This window comes from Suricata suricatta, chromosome 10, assembly GCF_006229205.1.
Source record: "Suricata suricatta isolate VVHF042 chromosome 10, meerkat_22Aug2017_6uvM2_HiC, whole genome shotgun sequence".
NCBI lineage: Eukaryota > Metazoa > Chordata > Mammalia > Carnivora > Herpestidae > Suricata > Suricata suricatta.
Window position 1 is genome coordinate 84,078,573 of NC_043709.1, and position 27,445 is coordinate 84,106,017.

Below are 27,445 nucleotides of genomic sequence, written 5' to 3' on the forward strand. Positions count from 1 at the left end.
CAATAGCTGATGTATTGTAAAATGTCAAACTTTATAAGGTGGTAGGAACACTACCAAGCTGGAAGGCTATTTAGCATTTCCATAAATGCTTTTATGGAAAAAAGCATTTACCCTAATTGGGTAAAAATAGCAAAACAAATGTTTTCAGCTCTTTCCTTTATGTGATGCTGAATATGTTTAATTATCTTGAGTTCTGCATCCTGTAGATGGAGCTTAAACTGTAGATCTTTTTTTTATTTTATTTATTTATTTTGAGAGAGAGAGAGAGCAGAGGAGGGGCAGAGAGAGAGAGAGGGAAAGAGAGAGAATCCCAAGCAGGCTCCATGTTATCAGTGCTGAGTCCAATGTAGGATTCAAACTCACAAATTGTGAGATTATGACCTGAGCCAAAATCAAGAATCATATGCTTCACTGACTGAGCTGTCCAGGGACCCCAACTGTAAATGTCATTTGATCCAGTCTGTCCATGTTTATTAAAATGCATACAATAATAAAGGAGATACAGCAGTTTATACACTTATTGTTTGCCTTTTTAGTTCTATCTTTAAAATTTTTTTTACCATTTATATATTTGTGAGAGAGAGAATGAGCACGAGCAAGGGAGGGGCAGAGAGAGGGAGACAGAATATGCAAAGCAGGCTCTGCACTGTGAGCACAGAGCTCCATGCGGGGCTCAAACCCACGAACCCGGAGATCATGACGTGAACCGAAATCAAGAGTCGGCCACTAAACAGACTGAGCCACTCAGGCACCTCACCTTTTTAGTTTTAAGTGGAAATACAAGAGAAACAAAAGTGTTTATCATGTGCAGTGCTTGCCACAAAGAAAGATTTAAAATATACTCAGTCTTATTTTATCAAAGTGTACTTATATACAAGTCAATTAGCTGCCTACGTGGTATAATTTAAAGTGCACCAAAAATTCCAGGCTGCCTCTAAATGATTGCATCATGAGTGACGTTAAGAAAACTTTTATTTTTATTGGAATTCTTAAAAAGCCTAATTGGTCAGTCAGTAAATAATGTGCACTTGCCTCCAAAAGGCCACTATTAAGCTGTTGCCATTGGCATACACTCAAGAGATAAATGCTTTAACTGCATGGATATAGTTCATTAGCTGACATTTTTAGCCATGATAATCTGAGCTATTGTGGGGGAATAGCAGGGAGAGAAGATTGCAGGGTCAAATCTTAAATTTTAAAGGAAAAAGAAGAAAGTGACAAACCATAGAGGGTTGGCTTATGTGGGTCAGCCCTGGCTTTTCAGAAATAATTTTTTAATTTTTTAAAAAAATTTACTTATTTATTTTGAGAGATACAGAGACAGCATGTGCAGGGGAGGGGCAGAGAGAGAGGGAGAGAGAAAATCCTAAGCAGGCTCTGCACTGCCAGCACAGTGCATGATGTAGGGCTCAAACCCATTGAAACCCTGAAATCATGACCTGAGCCAAAACCAAGAGTCTGTTGCTTACCCAACTGATCTACCTAGGCGCCTGTGGGAAATAAATATTAAAAGGGAAATGAAGTATGATGGGGCACCACCTTTAGCTTCTCCACAGTTTTATGTCAAATCAAGTCATCAAGTCACTTCTGGGGTCACTGAGGATGTGAGGAGTTCAGATTATTCCTTTAGTCTGCAAACAACCATCTCATACTCACATTATGATGTTGCCTCCTGCTTTCCATCCTTCCCACCTGGAAAAGTCGGTACAATTCCATGAAAATGTAAAATATCAAAGTTATGGCAGGTGGTAACATTTTCAAGAAACATTTCATGTCCTAAAAATGTGAAGACTGCCTTCCAAGGTCGGAAACATCACAGGACCAGTCTATAGCTTCATGCAGCAGACTGGTTTGACATGAGTGGTGCAGACCATGATCCTAACAATAAATTCCAACTCCATAGCTTTCCCCCAAAAGCTCATAGTAAAACCCAACTGCCAATAGTTGAGTTGACTTCCAAGTAAATATATTAGTTAATTAAGAATTAAGAAATCCTACATTTTTACCAAAATGTATTTCCTTTCATGCAACAGCATCCACACCCCTGTTCATTTTTCCTTTTCCATATGTTTTCATTTCTAGATTATCATGGGAGTGATTCTGCTCTATAATTTACTTGGATCAAGTGCATTGGTTGGGGCAGCTGTCATTGTGCTTCTGGCACCCATTCAGTACTTCATCGCGACAAAATTGGCAGAGGCTCAGAAGAGCACCCTTGTAAGTCAACATCTTTTGGAAACTTGACTAGAAAAATCTAGTAAGCAGTTTCATTTTCAAAATAATAGGAAATTAATACATGCCACTCAGAATAATTTGGAAACTTGATGTTTCATTTCAATTCTTAGGCAGCAAATGTGTACCTGCTCTATTGCAAAAACACTTTTCTTTTAAATGTTTATATTTATTAGAGAGAGAGAGAGAGAGAGCTTGAGTGGGGGAGGAGCAGATAGAGAGAGGGAGACAAAATCTGAAGCAGGCTCCGTGCTGTCAATGCAAATTCGGAGGCTGGACTTAAACCCACGGATCCATGAGATCATGAACTGAGCTGAAGTCGGAAGCTTAACCAGCTAAGCCACCCAGGAGCCTCACAAAGACACTTTTAAAAAGTGGATTTGAAATGTATCACTTGATCCTAAACTCAAAATGCCAGAATCACAATTCCTGATGGTTTTAAGTGCCATGAGGTGATGAGGCTTTGAATTTTCTTCTAGATCATTGGTCTAGAGGATGTATTTAAGTCTATTTTGACACACTGGATGTTAATTTTCAACATGGGAGAATTGGATCAAAGAACAAATAAAGCATCAGGTTTATTGTATCTGAAGTGAAATATCCCTAGACTTGATCAAACCACGTGATGGTCTACAAAGTTACATTGATATATTTCAGTGGCAGCTGCTCAGGCTGAATATGTTCATGGTCAACTTGGCAAGCAAGAAAAAGCCCAATTGTTGACCCCTCTGGCTTCAGTTTGCCATAAAATCATTTTATTTGAGCAAGAATTGGCTTCTTTTAAAGAAATATTTGCAAATAATAAAAATGTTGACAGCATGTTCAGAAATAAAGTTTGATTAAATATGAGCAAGTCTGTCTGTAAATCAGGCATAAAATGTAGGGTTGCTGCCACTGATAGAATTGTTTCCCAAGCTGGTTTCTACTGTGACAAGCAAGTTAAATGTCATGCACGTGGTTTTTATCACTTGTTTTTCTGCTGCTTCTGGTGAGGTTACTCATTTCTGTCTGAGCCATCTACCCGTCTTTACTTTAGGACATGAATACAGAGAGGTGAGGAAGAGGAACACAAAGTGGAGACAGCACTATCCTCAAACATCTGTCTTTCATTTAGCTGGCATACTGTACTTATTTACTCATGTATCAGTCATTTGATAGTCATCTAAGACCCAGTAGAGACTAGAAGGTGAATAAAAATCAAGCTATTTGCTACTTTTCCTTCCTCCTACCTGCCTTTTGGTCATTTGTGCTGCTCTTTTTGATAGTTTATAGGTCATAATGTACCTTACTGGAAAATCTAATATTTTATGGTGGTGGAAATTGCAATGGCTGAGTAAATAGTGCCTCTTGTAACTGCTAAAAATCTCTTTACACTTAACCCAAACTGTTAGTAATTAGTAAATCTAATGTAGCCCTTAAGAGCTTATGAAGAAGTATGCAGAAATCTCTTGAAGTTAAAATAAGTAGCTTTGGATTCATGAAGACACAATGTGAACACACACAGTGTGAACATACACAACCCTGACATTCCCAAATAAGTAGCAAACTAAGTTTTCTTACATTCATTGTTTTCTTTTCTTCTAACTATGAGTGATAGTGCTGAAGAGAGAATAAAATGAGTTTGATGTTAGAAGAAACCATTGGAAATCTCTGTATCAGTTCCCTAGATGTTTATAATTACTATCTGTAGACATTATATAAGGAAACCACATGAGACTTAAAGAAACTGCATTAATTTAACTCAAGGTAACAGAAACATGAGAGGTTTTAGGTGGAAAGAAATTGGAAGCCATTTCATTCAACTCTTCATTTTACAATCAGCGGTGGAAGCTCAGAGGATTTAACTCCTTGTCCTGGGGATCCCAAAGCCACAAGTGGCAGCAGAGCCAGGCAGAAATCAAGATCTGGTCCATCCCTGTTTTCTGTATATATGGTTCTGCATGTTTGATTCACTTGGATACAGCATGCATTGTTTTCTATTTCTTTGTTTTATAGGATTACTCTACTGAGAGACTGAAGAAAACAAATGAAATATTGAAAGGCATCAAACTTCTAAAGTTATATGCCTGGGAGCACATCTTTTGTAAAAGTGTAGAAGAAACAAGAATGAAAGAACTGTCCAGTCTCAAAACCTTTGCACTTTATACATCACTCTCCAGTAAGTTGCCGTGGTGATAAGAACCACCAAAAAACATGGGGCCTATTCAGCTTAGATGGTATTCGCTGAGACATTCTACTCATCAGAGGAAGCTCATTTATTTTCCACATGGGTGCTGTTCAGTAGCTACTAGCCACATGAGCCTATTTAAATTAAAAAACAGGGTTATCATAGACTTAGAGTCAGGTAGACCTAAATTTTATTCAATATAAGATGTGTGCTTTTGTCATGTTACTTTACATCTGAAATCCTTGTTTTTTGTGTTTTTTTTTTTTAATCTGTAAAATGGGATGGGATTAGCATAGTACCTGTGATTGAAATCACCGTCAGTTACAGTTGGGATGAATAGTAGGTTTTCAGTAGAAGTTTAGTTAAGTTGATTTGACTATATTATTATTGACCTTCTTATCTTCAAAGATCTTCAAAAATTATCTGCAGTTGTCTTACCTCTCTGAGAGCTTATGATGTTATAATTTCTTGAATATTATACTTAGAATGCTATTATTTTGAAAAATCCAGGAGGAAAAAAATTTCAGTGCTTCCAAAATTACATTCACATAAAACTCTCTTCTCCAATACATTTTCAAGAACTTTTAAATGTGGAGGGTTTTTATCTTCAACTCTAATTTTTATAAAGCAATCATTTAAAAATTGTTTTTTCCCTCAGAGTGACACTGAGTACTCTCAAGAATAATTATGTTTATGTTAGTACATTTCTTACACATTTAGCCTAACTACTCCCACCAACATTATGTGTCAGTTTTACTTATCTCTATTGTTCCCAAGACCTTGAACAAATTACACTTTTGTAGATTTATAAATCGTTTCCTCTCAAATTCTAAACTAACTTAGTTCTTAGTGATTACAAATACTTCTTTGGTGAAATAAATTTAGAGAAAATATTTGGTTTATAAATTTCTTTTATTCTAGCCCTAATGCCTGATGCATTAGAAATGAAATGGGAAGGAGATTTATCTTCCAGCTCTGCACCACTGCTAATATGGTGTCCAAATGCTAGAAGATGAAATATTGACATCCACTTGTTTATAAAATAGTATTGTAAGCTGGTGATCCTGAGAGTACATTCCTTTTTGCAGTAGACTGAAATACTCATGAGAAGGATGGATGCAGCCAGAAATAATAACAAAATAAAAATACATTGAGATGGTCAGCCAATTATTGCCATAAGTAGCTTCACACATATCATCCTATTTAGTCCTCCCAACATTCCAGTGATTTAGATTCTACTATTAACTCTGTTTTAGATATTAAAAGATTGAGGTGGAGAGAGCTTAAGTAACTTGAACTTCCCTTAGATCAATTACCTACTAAAGTTGGGTTGTTAATCCAGTTTGCCTGTCTCCAGACATGAGTCATGAGATTTACATTGTTTTTTGAATGTCAGATACAAAAGGAGAGGATGGAAGAGGCCATGATAGGGGAGAAAAACAACAAATCATGAAGGTAAAAATGCAGAAGAATGTATATATGATAGGTAGCAGAAATTCTTGAGTCAATGATGTAAAATTCCAGTTGGACCATGTTTAAGTTTTTTTTTTTTCAGTTTATTTATTTTGACAGAGACAAAGAAAGTACAAGTGGGAGGGGGCAGAGAGAGAGAGAGAGAGAGAGAGAGAGAGAGAGAGAGAGAGAGAGAGAGAGAGAGAATATTCCGAGTAGGCTTCATGCTGTTAACCAGAGCCCAACATGGAGCTCAAACTCACTAACTGTGAGCTCATGACCTGAGCTGAAAACAAGAGTTGGGCACTTAGCTGACTGAGCCACCCAGGCACTTCTAAGTTTTATGATGTGCTTAAATACAGTATTCTTGGTGATTAGGAGCTTGAACTATGGTTGATGCATAGAATTGGCTATAAATCCCAAATCTGCCACTTCAGCGGTATGACCTTGACCAAGTTACTTATGTCTTCCAAGCCTCAATTTTTTCATCTGTAATGTGAGAGGATAATAATATCTACCATGTAGGACTGTAGTAAAGATCAAAATAATGAATGCTATACATGTTGATTGGGTTGTTGATTCTATTCGAGGCATGATGTCAAGTGCTTCATACTCATTACCTCATTCCAAGCACCTGGCAAATGGCTTAGTGCTCACCAACTTCCATCCCTCAGTTTCCTCATCTAAAAATTGGTGTAAAGGGCCTGGGTGGCTCAGTCGGTTAAGCGTCTGACTTCAGCTCAGCTCATGATCTCATGGTTTGTGGGTTTAAAACCCAAATCGGACTCTGTGCTGACAGCTGGGAGCCTGGAGCCTGCTTCAGATTCTGTTCCTCCCTCTCTTTCTACTCCTTTCCACTCACAGATTGTCTGTCTCTCTCAAAAATAAACATTTTTTTAAAAAAATTAAAAATTGGTGTGAGAATAAAATGAGGCAGTGAATGTGACACTGTTTAGTAACTGTTAAAAACATTTTATAAATAGTATTTTTAAAGCATCATAAGAAGACAAAAATAATTAAAGAAAAAAGTCAACTGTCTAACAAAGTGGTTACTGTTGGGTCTTACAAAGCGAACTGACCCAAAATGAAAGCCTGACTCAGCAACATGGCAACTCGACAGCCTTGGTCAGTCTTCGGTAGTCGTCTCAGTTTTCTCATCAGGAAGCCGGGAAGTATTAAGAGGATCTTGGGGAACTAAATAAGATAGTATGGATAACGTGTTTAGAAAAGTACCTGAAACATAAAAGTGCTCAATCAGGAGTATATGAAAATATTGAAAAGCAAAATTAAACAGCACACCCACCAGGAGAACAGGAGACCCAGCTTTTGTGAATCAGTAATCTTGCCAGTTCAAACGATATCTGAGGAGAAGAGAAATTTTCTATTAATTTCCTAGTCTCCATTACCAAATGGTCATGTGCTATTTATGGATTTAATCCATTGGTAAAAGATGAAAAGACAGTATTATATTTTTTTCTCTTCACTTTGCTAGATCTGCATTTAAATCCAAGCTCTATCATCTCCTCATTTGGAATCTTGCATGTTACTCGTCCTCCTAAACTGCTTCCTTATTATGGTGTGTGGTAGTTGTGATCATTAAATACGAGAATGTGTGTAGAGCACTCTTACCATACCTCAATGATGGTGACTTGTTGGTAGCAGAGCACAGTGGTGGCAAGCAGTCTGAGACGCCAGACTTTACTGGTTTGAATTCTAGCTGTGTGACCTGAAGCTCCTCAGTCTCATCTTTGTAATGGGATAGGAAGGGTACCTGCTACACGACCCTGGTGCAGATTGCTGCATAAATGTTTTTTTCCATCAAATAGCAGTTGTTTTTGCTTCCTCATCATGGGTAGATTACTTATTGAAGATGTGGACTATAAAATGAATTATAAACAATGATGAGGGGAAAAGGAAGAGATAGAGAACAGCGTGACAATAGCCAGAGAAAGAAGATGGAGGCAGAAACGTAGCTCCTCATCTGTGCTGTTATAAAACTCAGAGCAGTGTTTGGATTCCCAGTATTATACAAGAATTTGGATGTGATAACCAAGCCACATCTGGACCTGCAAAAGCACCATCTGATTCTGTGTTCAGCGGTCAGGGTAGTTCATGAGAATGGATCATGAGGACCGATGACGACTTATTTGTGGGTAGATTCTCTCCTGTATGTCAAGAAAACTAGGTTCTAGCTCTTACTCTGTTAGTAATTCACTTAATCGTTTAGTCCCTAGTCCCTAGAATTCTAGGTTTATAAAAACTCTAACTACACATTATCAATTTGGCTTTGTATTTTACTGTGGACTCCAAATACTAGTAATTTAGCCTAAATTATGAGTTTCTGTTTCAGTTATGCATATCATGCGTGTCAAGTATTAGTGCAATATGTTTCTGGAGAGAGATTTAAACTAGCAGAGGGTTCAGGATATGGAGTTGTTTTGTTAAGCAAAAGATCCGTATGTGAAAATAAATATTACTTTTAGAAGGAGAATTTGAAGTGATGTCAAATTCTTGGTTTTATCTATGTAATAGCTTAATTTTCATACATTTAAGTTAGTTTAGGGACCACGTGAAATATAGATGGGGAATACTCTAAGAATGCACATTTGGTAAAGTTTAATAATTTGCACCACTAAAGATGCATTTTATCTGAAATTTTCAGCCTGTTACGTTTTGTAAAAAAAAAAAAAAAAAAAGCTTTTCAGTAAGAGAAAATGTTTTCTAATTAAGACTCATATGCGGGGAGCTCATACACCTGTGGGGGGAGCTCATTTCCCAAGGAGATACCAACTGGGAAATGTTTGTGGACTCTAGACAAAAGGCACTTGGTCCTCTCTGTCTTCAAGGAAAGTTAAAGTAATAATAGATGATGAATTTAAGTTACTGAAAATATTTCCCAGTTGAACAAACCTGATGTATTCGATTTCTTTCCACAGTCTTCATGAATGCGGCAATCCCCATTGCAGCTGTTCTCGCTGTAAGAAACTTTCTCTTGCTTTTGAACATGGAACTGAGTCAGTGTTTAGAAATGATTCGTGAGCAGGAAAGTGTGGGTGGTAATATACATTACTTCACCTCTGCCAGTTTTCTCTTCGCAGCCCCCGTCGTAATAGTTCTAATCCAGGGATTCTCAACTGTGACTCTATGAACTTTTGGGCCCAGATAATTGTTTGTCGTTAGGGCCTTTCCTCTGCCTGAGGACATATAGCAGCATCCCTGGTCTCTACCAATTAGAGGCCATTAACCCACCCTAGACATTGTCAAATTGCTCTGGGGAGCAAAATTAATAGTAGTAGAGAACTAACTGCTCTAATCTTCACGACCTGGTTCCCAGACATTCTTACATCAGAATCGTGCTAGATCAACAACCAGAAGATTACATTATATTTCAGACTAAAAGGACAAACCTGTCATTTAGAAATGTAAATATGTCTGCATCAAACACCATTGCTGGCAAGATTGTAACGATACACAATAGGGACCCTAAAGCAACGGAACATCTTATTTTTCTTTTAGGAAATTTAGTATTGGTTGGAAAGAACCCACTGGTTGCTAAGAACTCTAGGTTCACTTCACAGTTACTCCCCCTACTCAGTAATTTGACAGAAGTCAGTTTCCTAATCTGTAAGGAGAATCTGTTCTTCCCTTCTCACAAGTTTCTTGCTAAGACGGCATGTAAACCATTAAGAACTCTACCAATAACAAGTATTATTTTTCCTGGGGAGTAATTTGGATAAAGCAATAGTTTTCGTATTTGCAATGGACATATTGGGGTAGCAGAATAAGTTAGGTTTCTAAAGTTGAATGTAAGAATTTGTGAAAGTTTCTCCAGCTCTCTCTAAAGAACTTCTTTCTTTGCACAGACATTTGTGACACATGCGTACGCCAGTGGGAACAATCTAAAACCTGCAGAGGCCTTTGCTTCATTGTCTCTCTTTCATATCCTGGTCACCCCACTGTTCCTGCTCTCTACAGTGGTCAGATTTGCAGTCAAAGCCATCATAAGGTATGCACTGGAATGTCGGGAGTTCTTTGCCTGATTATGGAGATAATATGTTCTAATGGTAGTAAACTTGAAAAAGTATAAGAAACAACATTCAAATCGCTGCCCATTGTTAACATTTTAATACGCGACTTTTCAGTCTTTTACAGTTATTTTTAGATGAAAATAATTGATTTTAAAGTAAAAATTTTGAATTTATGTAGCTTTTGACTCCTTACTTCACTTACTTCATTAAGAGCATGATGTAATACTATATAATAGTCTATTATATTGAAATACTTTATTTAATAATTACCTCCTTACTGGGCATTTGGAATGTTTCTACTTTCTACCTAACATAAATAATACAACTAACATTGAGATAAACATCCATCTTTATCTTTAAACTTTTCTTTGACTATTTTCTTAAGACAGATTTCTAGAAGTGGGGATACTAGTTTAAACAGTATGTATATTTTAAAAAATTTTATTAAGGTTTTTATTTTAATTCCAGTATAGTTAACATATGGTGTTATATTAATTTCAGGTATATAATATAGTGATCCGATAATTCCATACATTACTCAGTGCTCATCAAGATATGTGTACTCTTAATCCCTTCACCTGTTTAACCCCTCCCCCACTCACCATCACTTTGTTCGGTATGGTTAAGAATCCGTTTCTGAGTTTGCCTTTTGTTTCTTTGTTCATTTGTTTTGTTTCTTAAATTCCACATATGAGTAAAGTTATATGGTATTTGTCTTTCTCTGACTTATTTTGCTTAGCATAATACATTCTAACTCCATCTACATTGTTGCAAATGGCAAGATTTCATTCTTTTCTATGGTTGAATAATATTCCATTGTGTATGTGTGCATATGTATGTATATATCTCTTTAGATAGATAGAGAGAGAGAGAGAGATTTCTTCTCTACCCATTCATCTGTCAATGGATACTTGGTCTGTTTCCGTCATTTGGCTATTGTAAATAGTACTTCAATAAACATAGATGTGCATAACTCCTTTCGAATTAATGTTTTTGTATTCTTTGGGTAAATACTCAGTAGTGAGATTAGTGGATTGCAGGGTACTTCTATTTTTAATTTTTTTGAGGAACCTCCATACTGTTTTCCACAGTGGCTGTACCAGTTTGCATTCTCACCAGTAGTGCAGATGATTCCTTTTTCCCCACATCCTCGACAACACTTGTTGTTTATTGTGTTTTTGATTTCAGGCATTCTGACACTATGAGGTGATAATCTCATTGTGGTTTTGATTTGCATTTCCCTGATGATAAATTATGTTGAGCATCTTTTCCTGTGTCTGTTGGCCATCTGTAGGTCTTCTTTGGTGGAATGTCTATTCATGTCTTCTGCCCGTTCTCTTCATTAGATTATTATATTTTTGTTGTTCAATTATATAAACAATAAGCATATTTTAAGGTCCTTAGTGAATATTGTTATGTTGCTTTACATTTAGAGAGTGATAGGTCAAAAGGCATACACATTTTTAAGATTTTTTAAAATGAAAATGACCATAATACTTCCCAGTGAAGCTGTGTCGTTTATATTTGCACTAACAGTGATGGTCAGTGTTCCCATCAGCACATAGACACTGTTTTAATTTAATCTGGAAGAAAGTTCAAATAAGGCTCATGGCTTCTGCAAATGAAAAGACTGCAAAACCACTGCACATTTTGCTCATTTTAAAAGTGCTCTCTAGTGTTTTTAACCGGTGAATAGTTTGTCTCAGACATACAGTTTCTCACAATGCACAACAATAAAAATAAATGTGCTGTGATAATGACCATTTTCCCATTATTATTTTTGTATTGTATAAATAAGTATGCTACCAAACTATATCATATAATGCTTTTTGTGCCACAGTCTACTGCATCTTGTGCTGCATTACAAACAAGAAAGTCTTAAAGTAGTACTTTCCTTATTGTATAAGATCTTATAAACTTTATAAAACCTCAGCGTGTTTCATAAACAGTTATATCATGTCTGGCTTTTGAAAGAAATGTTAAGATGTTGCAATACTGAGAAAAATGGGAAAATGGAGTTCTTAAATATATGAAGACTGGAGTTGTTGTTGATAGCAATTGTGAACATTTCTTGTATGGTCTTTTCCCAATGGCTATGTATTACTAAGAAAACTAGTATTTGATACTTAAAATATCAGAATCTTCAGTTTTAGGCAATAGTTTATATTGGTTTAACAATGGCTTACTACCAAATAACATTCATATGCTTATGCATTTTTTTGTAAACTTAGGTTCTTTTTAGTTACAGTAGTATCACAAAATAATTTCAATCCTCTTCTGTAAGCTGCGTCACTAGTAACCAATTCTGGAACTGTTAGAGTTTAAAGAGCAGGCCCTCTGGCCTCATCTGCCTCATTTTCTTTTCTTACTGTTCTGCCTCTGAAACAGTTGTGCAGAACACTGACTGATTTTTGTAGCACCACTTCCAAATTAGGCAGTGCTCTGGAAGGGAAGCTACTTCAAACAATAAAATTGATAAATGGCCAAAGTCTGCTATTTTGGTCCTTATTTTCATTTTCTCCATTTAATAGCTGTCCCTCTCATGGTTTCATTTTTAATTGGAATTTGACTTTGTACCACAAGTGGGGATATAAAACAGTTAGTTGATAACTTTTAACAGATAACTTCTCTGATGTCAGGAGGTTACCAAGCATCAAAAAGACTTTAAGAGTGTATTTGGAAAAAAAAATAATAACAGAAAAAAACCCATCAGAAAACCTAGGAGTTCCTTCCCACTTCAAAGTATACTATCCTGCTGTAGTAAATCCCAGTAAAGTTGAGAATGGATATTGTTCACTGTATATTTCTGCATAGCACTCTTTCATTTTTATATCTCAGGGAAAGGCATTTGCCAGTTTGATAAAGACCAGTCTGTTTTCAGGGCTCAGCTCCAGATTTCCCAAGCCATAGGCCGAATAGAATCAGCATATAAACATTCACTTCTCTAAAATGAGTCTCAGTGGTTGCTTTTTCGGTCCTACAGAGATGACCAACCAACAAGAGAGGCCGGGGCTCTCCCCCCCATGTGCTGGTTCTGGAAACCCAAATGAGCTTTTTCCCAATTTTGACTGGGCTTGGCATTTCCTTCTGTGCCTGGGAGCCCATGACCAGTCTTTGATGCCAGTTGGCCCACAGTGAGCTGAGCAGCCTGTTTATAATCGGAGACTTTGGTGAGCTGATTTTGAAACCTCCTGTTCAAGACTGTGGAGGTCGTAAGATCTCCACTGCACTCTTAAATGCATTCTGAAATTCAGTGGGTTAGAATGGGGTGTAGCATACTTCCAAACTCGTGTTATACATTTCTGTAAGAGACTCATAAACTTCTCCATTGTAGGAAAATTCCATGCCATGTAAAATTCTTTCCTACATGAAAATTCTACACTTTCTTTTAAAAATATTTAGTTCGGGGCAGGGAGGTGCCTGGGATGGCTCAGTTGGTTGAGCATTGGACTTCAGCATAGATCAAGATCTCACAGATCGAGAGGTTGGGCCCCACAGGGGCCCTGTGCTGTCAGCCCAAAGCCTATTTCAAATCTTCTGTTCCCTTCCCACCCCTCCCCTGGTTGTGTGCTCTCTCTCTCTCTTTCTGAAAAATAGATAAACATTAAAAAATAATAATAAAACTGTTTAGTTTGGGGTGTCTGGGTGGCTCAGCTGGTTAAGCATCTGTCTTCTGCTCAGGTCGTGATCTCACCATTCTTGAGTTTGAGGCCCTCATCAGGCTCTCTGTTTTCAGTGCAGTGCCTGCTTCAGATCCCTTGTCTCCCTCTTTCTTTTCCTGTCAAAAATAAATAAACATTTAAATGATAACAAAATAAAATATTAAAAACTTGAGTAAGAGTGATTTTCCAAGATGCTTGCCTCACTTTTCCACTTTGCTTTATTTGTAAGGAAATGATTTATGTGTTTTTACTTTTCTGTCGACATATATGTCAATATGTTGTTTCCTTTATAAATAATTTCAGTTAAGGTTTCTGGTATTTGATGCATCATGCAATGTATATGTCCAAAAATATTATTCGCTAAGAGAAAAATGTGTAAAACCAATCCCTTACTGTGTTGGAAAATAACCTTATATCCTTCTTCTCATGTACCTCAGAAAGGAATGTAAGCTTGGCTAGTTCACTACAGTTACATTTGATCAAATAAATTGTCACTGATATTGATCATAGAGTATGCATACATGCATATCATAGAGCATGCATACCTGGTCCTTGTTTACAAAAATTTCATAGTTCCTACAAGAAAAGCACACAATTGTCAGTACAAAGTCATTTATTCCTAATGAACATAATAGCACCTGTCCAAAATACTCAAGCTTTATCTACAATTAGTAAAACACTGAACTATAAAAATGGTGGAGGCAGACTAGGAAATTGGTTGGTATCAAATACACCTGCTGTCAAACCCTAGTATTGCCATTTAATATACAGTGTTTAACTTCAAGTGCATTATTTAGTGTCTTTATAACTCAACATCCTCACTTACCAAATGAGCACAATAATAGCTCATGCTTATGGCAATTGAGACAATTAAATGAGATACTATATGAAGACTGCCCAGCACATTGCCTACATATTTTAGGGACTCTACCAATTTCTGTTTTACTAATTTACCCCCCATTTTATTAATCCTCACTTTGTGCTTCAGAGAGATAACTTCTGTGGGTCTACATGCATTTGTTAATACTTTGGGTACATTGCTAGGTATTAGGATTGCAAAGATGAATGGTTGAGTGAAATCTGCAGGGAATCCACAGTCTAGTTGGAGAGACCAAGAAGGAAAACTAAGAACAATATGATGTGTTATGCTATTACAGAGCTCTACACAGAATGCCATGGGCTCATGTGTGAGGCTCACTAAAGCTCATTGAGAGAAAAGACAGACAGTCTGGTCAGTGAAGATTTAAAACAGTGGTTCCACTGTAAGACCTTAAAGAATAGGTAGGACTCGATCAGTTGAAGAAAAAAGGGAAACATGTTCAATCTGAGAGAGCAACATTTTAATGATGAAGGGTTGAGTAAGTAGGGGAGAGATTTTGGTACACTCAGAGGAGTAAATGTAGTTGAGTGTAATTGGTGAAAATTTCTGATGTGCAAAGTGGCAGGGGATGAAGCTGAAGAGTAAGATCCTGATCATCCTGTAAAAATGATCTAAGGACACTGAAGGCAAAGGAGTGCCATTTGTTATTTTAGGGATATGAATGTATTTTTAATACATAATCCTGGCAGCATGGTGGAAATTACTTCACCCCTGGTCAGGATTCCTGCATTTTCCATAATTACTTTGCCACAGTGATTTCTGAAAGGACTTCCTATGAATAAGAAATGCTTTTGTATTACCCATTTATTCATTCACCAGACACCTCTTGAGAAATTACTGTGTTGTATTTTTCTCAGGGGGATAGATTCTGAAGATGAAAATCTTTGCTCTTAAAAAGTTCACGGTGTAATGGGAGAGACAGACGATAATAAAAAAATTACAAAACAGTAATGCCAGGGACCCTGAGCCTAGAATGATGGGGGCAAGGGTGGGGAAAGGAAGAAGAGGTTCAGAGAAGTGTTCATCTTAGGATCCTCTGTTATTCACTGTAATTGGAGTTCCAAAGTGGGGTGTTATAGAGTTTAAAGAAAGTTTTCTCCATGCCCCAGTTACACTCAGAGACCACTGCTTCCTGATGTTTAGCAAGAATTGGGCTCATTAATTCCATAAAAGCTTCAGTAATATTTGTGTGTGTACTAGAAAAGTGAAATGGAGAGTTGAATCAACTGACTTTACTTAATGTGTGACTCTTTGGTTTATTTGTTCTTTGATTTATTGAGCATTCATTGAGTAATATACACCAGGAACGTAGACATAGAGTTACAAAGGCAAATGAGCCTGGCCTCTGGACTTCCTTTGTGTGCAAAGACATAGTGTCTGATTGTTTAAAATGTATTCTTAAAAAAAGTTTATTCACTTATTTATTTACTTTTTTATATTGAGAGAGAGCATAAGCACATGCATGCGTGCGTGCATGTGTGGGTGTGTGCATGCATGTGTATGTGTGTGGAGAAGGGCCAGAGAGAGAGAGAGAGAGAGACAGAGAGAGAGAATCCCAAGTAGGCTTCATGCTGTCAGTGCAGAGCTCAATGCAGGATTGTGTCTCACAAACCTGTGAGATTATGACCTGAGTCCAAACCAAGAGTCAGATGCTCAACCTACTGAGCCATCCAGGTGCCCCTAAAATATATTTTTTGAATGGCAAAGCTGTGCTTCCTAAAATACACTCTTCAAAATATAAGAACAGAATGACAACTAAAATCTATTAAGGCAAAGAAGATCTTTTATTACTTCTTCTGAGGTAGATCTTAGAAGTTCCTATCACAAGAAAAAAAATTATATCTATGTATGGTGAGATGTTAACTAGACATTGTGATGATCACATGGCTGTACAAGTATTGAATCTTATATTGTTCACCTGAAACTAATATAAATGTTATATGTCAATGATATCTCAATTTAAAAAAGCATAGAAGAAATAGCTGCCACTTAAGATTTATAAACTACCATTTCATAAGGCATTTCTAAGGCATCTTCTATAAGTTCTGTAAGGTTAGTATTTGCTGACAAAGACTCAAAGAAAGTACACAAATTAAAACTCTTTTTCTCACTATTTCTGCCACCTTCCTTTCTTTCTTTTTTCCTTTTTTGAGGGGTCTGAAATTCTTTTCTTTAGTAACAGTAAAATATATATAACATAAAATTTACCACTTAAACCATTTTATGTGTATAGTTCAGTCACATTAAGTACGTTCGCACTGCTGTGCATCGATCACCACAGTCCATTCCAGAGCTTCTTCAGTTCCTCACATTTGAATCTATACTCATCAAACAATAACTCCCTGTTTGCCTCTTCTCCCTAGAAACCACCACTGAGTTTCAGTCTCTATGAATTTGACTATTCTAGGTCTCTCATATAGGTGGAATCACACTATATTTGTGAGCTTTCTTGTGCCTGGCTTATTTTACTTATAATGTCCTCAAGGTTCATCCATGTTATCATAACTCTAATACATTGTGTCAGGAATTCCAGAACCTGGTGCAGGTGCAGTATTATGGTTCCTCAAAAAATTAAATATAGAATCACCATACAATGCAGCAATTCTACTTTAGGTTATCTACTCCCAAAATTCAAAGCAGCAGGAACCTGAATGGATATTTGCATGCCCATGTTCACAGCAGTGTTATTCACAATAGCCAAAAAGTGGAAACAACCTAAATGTCCATCAATGGATGAATAAATAAATAAAATGTGGTATATACAGACAACAGAGTATTATTCAGTCAAAATTCTTCTTCAACAATTATCCTTCTTCATTCTCTGTAAATGCATTTTGGAAGCTAATAACTAGACTGCCGAAATGGATTTTATTTACATTTATGTTTCCATTGAAAAGAAGCAGTTTTTATGGCAGGTGGTGTCATCAGGCTTAAAGATGATGGGCAACAAACTGAGTTGAATGTACTTTTCTTCATTTTATTAGTCTGTCTCACACACACAGACATGCACACACAGACACACACACACACAACACAAGCTTTGCAGACCTATTTGGAAGCACTTGACTGCAAGCTCAAATGAAAAAAAATATACAGATTTTTGTTTTAAAACTTTATTTCCTAGTTTTTAAATCAACATTTCTCCTGTGGTTGATGTTGCATGTGCCAAACCAGTGTATCTACTTTCAGCATCCTAGCATGCTAAAAGGAGCATTTTTTTTCCTCTGCAGCTTCACAGAATTTTTTTAGCATATTATTTTATTTATAGGCAGATGCTTTCAAATCATGCTATTGTTTTCTTTGGTTCTTTATTTTTGCTCCTGATTATAGAACACTGGTTTGAAAAAATTAGAATGGGAAGGGTCGGCGGGCCCAGAAGCCTCATGCCCTACCCAAGAATGAAAAAGCACCAAAAAGAATGTTTGCAAACCACTCTTCGAGAGTGGTAACATGCTTATGAAGCACTTCAGCATCTTGTGAAAATGAGTATTGTGACTTAGTGGGTTTGGGGTGGGACCAGAGAGTCCCTGGTAAGCTCTGGGTGATGCTGATGCCTCTGGTCCTTTACCAACACAGAGCAGCAACTCTCTAGCAGCCCATCTTATTTCCAGGTTCAGAAAATATGTGTAGTGAATAGTGCTTAAGCAAGATGGAGGAATGGTCCTGGACCCCAGATTTGTGTGTTATATGCTAACTGGTTTTAAGCAGACTACTTAGCTTCTCTATAACTTATTTCCCCTCATTTGTAAAATTAGAATAATAGGTACTTATCTCATTGGCATTATTATTTTTAACCTCTATGTTTAAAGTTCCTCCTCAACTCTACTGGTTTTGACAAGAAACATAATTACAAAAAAAAGTGCAAAAAATTTTGACTGAATTCAAGGAGGTGACAAATTATTTCTAGTTTTTCTAATACTTTTCTAGTTATAGCATTGCAAGTCCCCAGGTCTGGGGGCCCATCATTCTTGGGCAGTTTAGTTAGGATGCTTGTCCCACTCAGCTAAATTCCCAGTTGGCATTTCCCAATGCCAACTCCCAGTGACTCTCAGAGGTGGCTTGCTCAATATGACAGATAATTGGTGAAGTAAATGTTTGTTTATTTTGGTAGAACTTCATCATTGGCACTTATGTTTTTAACCCCTTCTTTTTGTTTGTTTGGTTTTTGCAGTGTTCAAAAGCTGAATGAATTTCTCTTAAGTGATGAGATTGGTGAGGACAGCTGGCGAACTGGTGAAGGTTCTCTTCCTTTTGAGTCCTGTAAGAAACACACTGCAGTGGTAGGTGCTTTTTCTTGTTACTGAAGCTGTGAATATGTAACAGTCCCAAGACTGGATGATTTTCAATGAGTGGAACTAGAAGAAACTGTAAGCTTTACTTTTAACCTATATGAAGAAAAATTGACACCTCCTTCTACAACAAAATTCAAAAGTCTAAAATTTATAAACACATATATAAGGCTTGAAAATCATCAAAGAATTATCCCAAGAGGGACATCACATGTTCAACTGAAAAATAAAAATAAAAGATTGTCTACCCCAAGGGTACCTGGGTGGCTCAGTTTGTTAAGCATCTGGCTCGTGATTTCAGTTCAGGTCATGATCTCACAGTTCATGGGATTGAGCCCCACATTGGTTTCTGTGTTGACAGTGTGGAGCCTGCTTGGGATTCTCTCTTTCTCTCTCTCTCTCTCTCTCTCTCTCTCTCTCTCTCTCTCTGTTCCTCCCCTGCTTGCACATGCACACATGCTCGCTCTCTCTCAAAAGTAAATAAACATTAAAAAAGCATTATCTACCCAAAACTTTATATAAAATAATACTAAACGAGCTTAACAGCTCCCATACCATATTTGTTAATACCTTTGAGCTACACTTTTTAGTTTAAAAAGTGCTTTTTGATGTATATCTTTTAAGTGAGTCATATCTTTGACTCACTTAAAATAACATTATATTACCTATTTTTATTTTCCAACTGAGTATACTGAGTGTGTGTATTGTGTGGCTTGAATAAAGCCATATTAGTAAGCAGCAGAGCCAGAATTAAAACCTGACTCTTGTAACTCCTAAACCAGTTTATTTATCCATTACACAAATATTTACTCAATATCTACATACAGCCTGGAAACATGGTCAATATATTTTGTTCTGTATTTGTTACATGTAATGTGACATGTACCATGTACTTGCCTGTGTTTCTAGATTTATTGCCTACCCCCACTTCAGGGATATAGCTATGAACAAGGCAGACAACTTAGTCCTTGTTTTGGTTGCTTTCTTGAGGCAAGAGTCAGATGATAAGTTTAAAAAATGAGATAATTCCACTTTGAAAACAAAAATAAGGTATGAGGGAGTGACTGGGATACTGGAAGCAGGGGTCATTTCCCAGGCGGCCCCCTCCAAAGAGCTGACATTTGGGCTGAGCCCTGCTTAGCAAAGATCTGGGGGAAAAAAGCATTTCGGGCAGAGAACTAGTAGATGCAAAAACTGTAAGGTGAGAATGAATTCGGTGTGTTGAAGGACCTGAGGGACACTATTGTTGAAGCCTGGTGAAGAATAGAGAGAGAAGACAAGGTAAGAACAAGGATTGAGGGTCTGGATTGTATTGACATGCAATAGAAAACCATTGGAGGGTTTTAGAGTAGGGACTAATATAATTTTGGTTATATTTTTAAAAGATCACTTTGACTAGTAGGCTACTAGGTTGACAGTAATCAATGGGAACAAGAATACAACAGGCAGATCAGTGAGGAGATTATTATAATCACATAGGCTACAAGAGATGATGGTTACAGTTAGTTTTTCTGGCAGTTGCAGTGGACATTGTGAGAAAGTGATCAAATTCAGTGTGCTTTTTTTCAGGTTGAGCTGATAAAGATTTGCTGATCAAATGGATAGGGAGGCTAAGAAGTGAGTAGGTTGGCCCTGAGGTAGAATCAAAAGGCGTATTGGCATGTGATAATTTTGAGATATTGATTGACATGCAAAAAGAGGAATCAGCACTGGAGATGTAAACTGAGAGTCATTAGCCATTAGTTAATATTTAAATGAATAGACTCAATCACACCACTTTCTTGAAAGGTGTTTCTGAAAAATTCTGAAGAAAGTCTTTAAAATCTATATGTATATTTCATAACAATAAAATATAGAAAGAAGTTATTCTAAAATGAGTCACATTATAATTAATATTATTTATTCATGTTCCTATCAGATTAAAATATAAATATACTTACTATTTACATTACCAAACAATATTGCACATGCAATCTCTTGACTGGAATTAACTGAGGCTTCGAAAGTCTTTTTACCAGGAAGTCAATCTATATTAAGTTTTTCTTTACATCATATTTAAAACTACTAAGAATAGTTGAGATGAGCAGTCAACTATATTTAGACTTGGTGTTTCCTTCTGCTTTTCTGGAGTTATTTATTACTCCCCATTAAGTTATTTTATTGAGAAAGTGATTTTGTCTGAGAAGAAACTACCACCGTGCCTATATACACTGGAGTAACCATGCCTCAAAATGTTTGTTATTGTGTGGCCATGGACCCAAAGACAAGAAAACATTATAGTGTGTCAACACTTTGAAGCAGCAGGAAAGTCAAGTATTTGATTAGAACCGGTGTTGTCATCCTTTCAGATGGTAGGAAATAACATAGAACTTACTAGATCATCTCCCAGAGACGTGGGGATGAGTAGAGTGGATGACCTCGAGAACGGGGATGTGGAAGGTTAGGTTTGTGGAGTTAGAGAAATCTGAAGAACCTTTTGCATGAGATGAGAGATAGAAGAAAAATTGAACTGAGTAAAGGTTGTTGGAAGGAAAAAAGAATCCCCTTCAAGTGTGTTCAATATCTTCAGGGTTATTGAAACCAGACTGGACTTCTGATGTCTTTCTGGGTCATTCATCACTGCTGATGGGCCAAACCACAAACAACAAACTTTTTTAAATGGAGTGAAAAAAAGCTGTGTGTTTGAAAATAACACTAATGGAAACTTCTTCTTGAGAGCCTAAGATGCTATGTATTCTGTAAAAGCTTAGAGTTAAGTGGTTTTGGCTGTAGAATCTCCGTGGAGAATTAGTGACATTCTAGAGCCAAACTCTCTTCAAATTACATCTGTGGAACTCTGACTCAAATCTCTGTCAACACATCTCCTCCTCCCACCCTCTCCTTGGTTTTGTGAAGAATATGACGTCATTCCTTTTGGACCTCTGGGGCAATACTACTATAGAATTAAAGACTCTAGAAGACAGTGGATTTATGTAAAGACATAGTCCTGTCTAGTGAGGGAGATACAGTTAGTTAAAAGATAGTGACTTTCTGTTATCTCATGTGATGTACTTCCAGGGTCATCTGTGGGACTGTGAAAAGAAAAACAAAACTAAAATAAGATTTCAGGAACAATCTCTATTTTTTTAAGTTAAATGCATTCGGTATTTTCTGTGGGACAGAGTCACTGCTAATTCTGCTCAGTACCTTTCTAATCTGTGTATTTATTTGCACATAGCCTAGCAATGTACTACTTGATAATTTGATGTTCTGTTGATATAACAATTGATGGAAATTGGAAGAGCAATATCTTGTTTGGATTAAATTACTGATTATTTGAGGACATTTTTAATTCCCATAGTAGAATTCAGTGGATTTTTCAAAAAGTTAAACCAGGCCAAAAAAGTTTCATAATTCTAAAATGCTTTAATTTTATAGGTAATTTAACAGTCTTAAAGTATATTATTTAGCCGTCGTAAAATCCATAAGGTAGTTAAGTAAGACAGATATATTTTTTGTTGAAATACTTGTTTATTAGATTCCTGGCACAAACTTTGAGCTTATAAATTTTTCTAAATTAGAAGTTTACAGAACTGAATTTTCTACCTTCTCTTTAGCTATGTGTCTCTATCTACACGAAATTGAGGTCAAGTTTAGAGAATAGCAAATTTCTATGACCTAATTCAAATTCATTTTAAGCATGTGAGGACTGTCCAACCTCAGCTGGCATCCTCTGTATAATGAATGCTTTCGTCCTTTGACCAGGAAGAATGCTATTACATTTGGGAAAGACTGGATTATTTTGTTATGCTTACATCAGCATTATATAGTATTTGCATACTTATGAAACAATATACATGTATATTTGGACAAAAAAATATCCCAGATTGTTATGTTTTTTCTCACTCCATAGTGGATCCTTGGGTGATGCATAGCCTGATCTGAGTTATATGAGTGTAGGAGATTCAAAATCCTTTTGATTCAGAGGGTGATCAAAAATGTACTGTTGGAGCATGTACAAGCCTGATAGTCTTACAAGTAAATTCTAGTTTAATCTGAGTTTTGTCTGTTTGCCTTTGACATGCATGAAGCTTTTTACTGCACAGGCATATTTATCCAGAGAGCTGAAGAAAGAGTACCCAAAACCTAGTTTAAGTCTCCTCACTTTAAATTCCATCTGTTGCAAGTACATATTTTTGTATTTTTTATTTTTCTTAAAAGGCTTGTGAATTAGGTTTAAAATGGTAGCTTAACACTTTGTTGTTATTTGCTTTTTTATTTGGAAGCCATTGAAATAATTAAAATATCACGCTTACTTTACTTATTTCTTTTTCTCAGAATTCAAGTGAAGTAGCAATATGACAATGTTTAGTAAACCTCTTTTTTTTTACATAAAACTTCAATGTGTGTTTTTTCCTGCTTGGAATGCAGCAGCCGAAAACTATAAACAGGAAGCAGCCTGGAAGATATCACCTGGACAGCTATGAGCAATCAACCCGGCGTCTCCGTCCTGTAGAGACAGAGGATATTGCAATAAAGGTTATTTTATTTCCTGGATTATTGCACAAATAGAAACATTTGTGTTACTATTTTATGGTGAAGTTCTGTATAAGTGTCCTAAATTGTGCCTTTAAAATCTCTTTACAGCTATCACTAATCCCCATAACATTTTCAAACGTGTTCTGATGAGTTTACTTCTAAGTCCTTCCTCACTTCACAACCACAATTCTTGCTCTAGCACTAGGTTTTAATAGCAGGAGAGTGAGTCTTTCTTCTAAATCTGTATTAGGAGCTAGCATCCAACGTATTTCCTTTCATACGCATGTTCCTCTACTTAATTAGTTGATTTATAGAGAACACCAATATTAGAAATCCAAATTTTAAGGAAATAAATTAGATAGTAATTGTCTTCAACTAGGAGAGGCTCACCAGTGTTGCATGCATTCACCCAGCCTCCCAGTAAGTGCCTTTGATCTACTTTCAATTCACCCTTTGTACTCTCCCAAGCAAGTGTGCTTAGGTGGAAGAGGCCACCAGGGAATCACCAGCTGAGGACTGATGGTGGGGATAAGGGCCAAGGAGGGGTCAGTGCTGTGCAGGAACAGATGCCTGAGCAGTCCAGGGCTTTTGGACATTGGTGTAGCCAGTGTCCTGGAAATTAGCCCTTTTAGAAAACTAGCTGCATTGACTGCTGGGGCTATCCAGCTCCCTGAGCTGCCCAGGCCAGTCAGAGAGTGGGGGAGCCTCACTGGGGACTATAATAGAGCCAAGGGCTACATTTAAATCTCCCTCTCTCTCCCTCTGTATTGCCTAACACAATGCTTCTCCCATAATAGGCACTTAGCAATTGGAGGAAATGTGTTATTGGCTGGATTAAGTGAATGCTGGCTAGCCCAACCTCTGCCTTTGATTTGATGTGTGACTTTTTGGCAAATTACTTTGCCTCTGTGAGCTGTGGTTTGATCGTCTTGAAGTAGACATGCCATTTTAGTATGGTTCCTTCAAGGTTAAAACATGTCACATGTGAATCTTAAAGAGCTTTAGTAATTCTTAATCTTGGCTGTACATTAGAGTCTCTTAGAAAGTTATATCTATCTATCTATCATCTATCTATCTATCTATCTATCTATCTATCATCTATCTATCTATTACCCAGGCATCATGAAAAAATAGTTCTACACATGTTACACACTGTATGTTAGCCAATTTGATGATAAATTATATTAAAAAGAGAAAAAATAAAATACATAAATAAATAAATATCTCTAGTAGTTCCCAGGACAATTCTAAGGTGTGGATGGAGTGTGAGGTATACTAGGCCATGACAAAGTATGGAATGAGAAACTAGGAAGGGTCCTCTGTGCTTCTTACTTTCAGTTATGCCCAGATAACAAATAATGCATGCGTGACTGAAGAAACGGGGTCAGTTTTTATTATTAACATTTTCTGTTCAATATTGTAAGAATCTAAAAACACATCTTTTCCATGTGCCTTGCTAAATTTGTTTTTATTTTGAATGTAAAAAATGGAGGCTATTATTTTTTTTCTAAAGTTGACCTGTCATGCACATGCATGCACACACACACACACACACACACACACTCACAAAACTCTGCAGAAACAAAAAGCAAAACAGAAAAACTGCTTAGTAATGACTACTGCAGTTTCAAGCCCACCAGCAAGCCTTTAAGTTTTTATCCATGGTAGAAATTCTCAAGTTGGTAGTAACTGATGTGCTTTGAATCATTTTTTATTAGATAAAAAAATAGAGCATGCCTCCAGAAAAGTACATAAAATGTATATGTACCATTAAGTGAAAAAGTGAACACCTACTCAACTATCACCAGGAAAAGAACATTGCCATTGTCCTCTGAAGGCCTTCCCAACACACATATTTGCTGTTCTCTCTCATGTCTCTGAGAAACAGTCACCACGCTGACTTTTATGGTCATCGTTTCCTGGATTACCCTTGCTAGGCACACCTCCTTAAAAGCACACTGTAGTTGTTTAAAGTTTAACGATATGCATGTATGGGTGTGTGTTTTGCTTCTTTTGCTCATGACATATGTGTAATTCATCCAGATTGTCCTGTGGAGTCATACTTCATTCGTTCTCATTGCCATGTAGCATTTCAGTGTTTTCCTTTATGGCTGATGATTTGTTTTTTCTCTCATTCAAGACAATTTTCCTACCAGAGGTCATAGAGAGGACTTATTGTAGCTCCTAAAATCTTTGAAGCTACATCTTTCGCTTTTAGTTCTTTAATCGGCCTAGGATACATTATGTTTGGTAAGAAAAAGGGATGTGATGTAGGAGAGAAATCAGTAACAAATAATTTGGGTTGTAAATTTAGCATTTTTTACTACATTTATTAGTGAGTCAATAAGGTCTGATATAGTTTTTATCTGATATCTGGCTGCTCTTGCCCCACATATTGGTCGCCATCCCCGCCAACAGTCAGCGCAGTCTTATTTATACACATGTCAGGGATCTTATATGTCTGGATTGATTGCTGGCCTTTATTTATTTTTCTTTCATTTGTTTCTCTGTCCCAAATTCCACTGTTATGATCACTATAACTTTCTAATAAACACTGGCATCTTTTAGAACACGTTCTTACATGTTACTGTTGTTCTTCTAAAATAGCTTTTCTTGTCCCTTTTGTGGGAAAGCAGCTTACTTGTTTCTGGGCTTACAGTTTTGAATTTGTTCTTTTCTTTGTACTTTGACTTGGTATTTCCTTACTCCTAGCTTTAGTGAGCTTCTTTATAAACTACGTTTTATTCAGCACTTTTACTTCGTTTTACTTCTTTTCAGCAGGAGGAAATGATCGGTGGTCTGTGTAAGGCTCTGCCCTTAAATTCTTAAAAGTTATTTTAATGCAGATAAAATTTACATACATAAAATTACTACCTTAAAGTGAACAATTCAGTGGCATTTAGTACATTCACAATCTTTTGTCACCACCACTACTCTTCCATCGCAAAATATTTTCATCACCCCAAATGGAGACTCCACACCCGTTAAGCAGTCACTCCCCATTTACCCCTCTCTCTTGCCACCGGCAACCGCCAATCTGCTTTCTGTCTCTGTGGATTTGTCTGTTTCTGGATATTTTATATAAATGGATCATGCAATGGGTAACTCTGTCTGGTTCCTTCCTTTGCTTTCTTTTTTAAATTTCCTTTACTTTTAATACATTTTCCCCTTATCCCTGATCATCACTCCTAATCTGTACCACTCCCCTGTCGTTTGGTACCAGCTGTACTGTGTTCAATATATGTACCTAAATATGCTCATATCCTTGTAAAATATATAAGTGTCCTTGTGCTTCCATCTTCTGACATACTTTTATGGTGGCTTGCTACTTCTCACACCACTACTGTGTTCTGTAGTATGAATCACTGCACTTCCTTATCCCTAGTGATGGACACTGGGTTTGCCTCCATCTTCCTTCTATCACCAACCATGCTAAGTTGATCAGTTTTGTACTTACCCTTTTATGAACCTTTGCAAAGATTTCTTTTTTTAATTTATTTTGAGAGAGAGAAAGAGAGCATACACTTGTAAGCAGGAGAAAGGCAGAGAGAAGGAGGCTGAGAGAGAATCTCAAGCAGGCGTTCACTGTCAGCACAGATCCCAATGCGGGGCTCAATCCCACAAACTGTGATAACATGACCTGAGCCAAAGTCAAGAGTTGGATGCTTAACCAACTGAGCCACCTAAGCACCCCTGAACCTTTGCAAAGATTTCTATGTTAGCTGATTTTCCAAGGTCACACAACAATTTAGGGAAACCTGGATTTTAACCCTGGTGGAGACATGAGACTATTTTGTAAAAGGCAAGAGGGAGTGGAAGTGCAGATTGCAGCAGGCAAACTGAACATTGTCCCTCCTCCATCCCTCACGAAGGGAACTTGTTCTCTCTTTTACTTCTGTGAGCACCAAATCAAGAGGTGACACTGCATTTTTCTACCTCTTCTTTGCTGCGTTCAGACCATATCTTTTCATCTCCTGCACCCTGTAAGCTTTGGCATCGTCTACCTTTATCACATCTATTATCAAAGGACCTCATGATCATCTCCACACCATTGCTGAAGATTTGGGTGCCCGTTTCCATGTCTATCTCTCTAACTTACTTGGTGCCATGAATGAATGTGGTTTAAACTTCCCAGGGCCCAGCTATCTAGTATCCCAGCCCAGAAATTTCTTACCCTGCCCTTATTCCATTTCTACAACCTTGCCTATGGTCATACC

The 27,445-nt window shown here is 37.0% G+C and overlaps 1 protein-coding gene across 2 annotated transcripts in view; it reads left to right on the plus strand.

Moving 5' to 3' along the window:
• The window catches only part of ABCC9 (ATP binding cassette subfamily C member 9), a 126,510-nt gene that overhangs the window by 25,885 nt on the left and 73,180 nt on the right, over positions 1-27,445 (plus strand). For both annotated transcript variants that reach the window (XM_029954498.1, XM_029954497.1), the window contains exons 10-15: positions 2,083-2,217; positions 4,228-4,390; positions 8,788-8,828; positions 9,715-9,857; positions 18,593-18,701; positions 23,121-23,228. In XM_029954498.1, the coding sequence (XP_029810358.1) occupies positions 2,083-2,217; positions 4,228-4,390; positions 8,788-8,828; positions 9,715-9,857; positions 18,593-18,701; positions 23,121-23,228 (699 nt within the window). The remainder of the gene's footprint in view (positions 1-2,082; positions 2,218-4,227; positions 4,391-8,787; positions 8,829-9,714; positions 9,858-18,592; positions 18,702-23,120; positions 23,229-27,445) is intronic.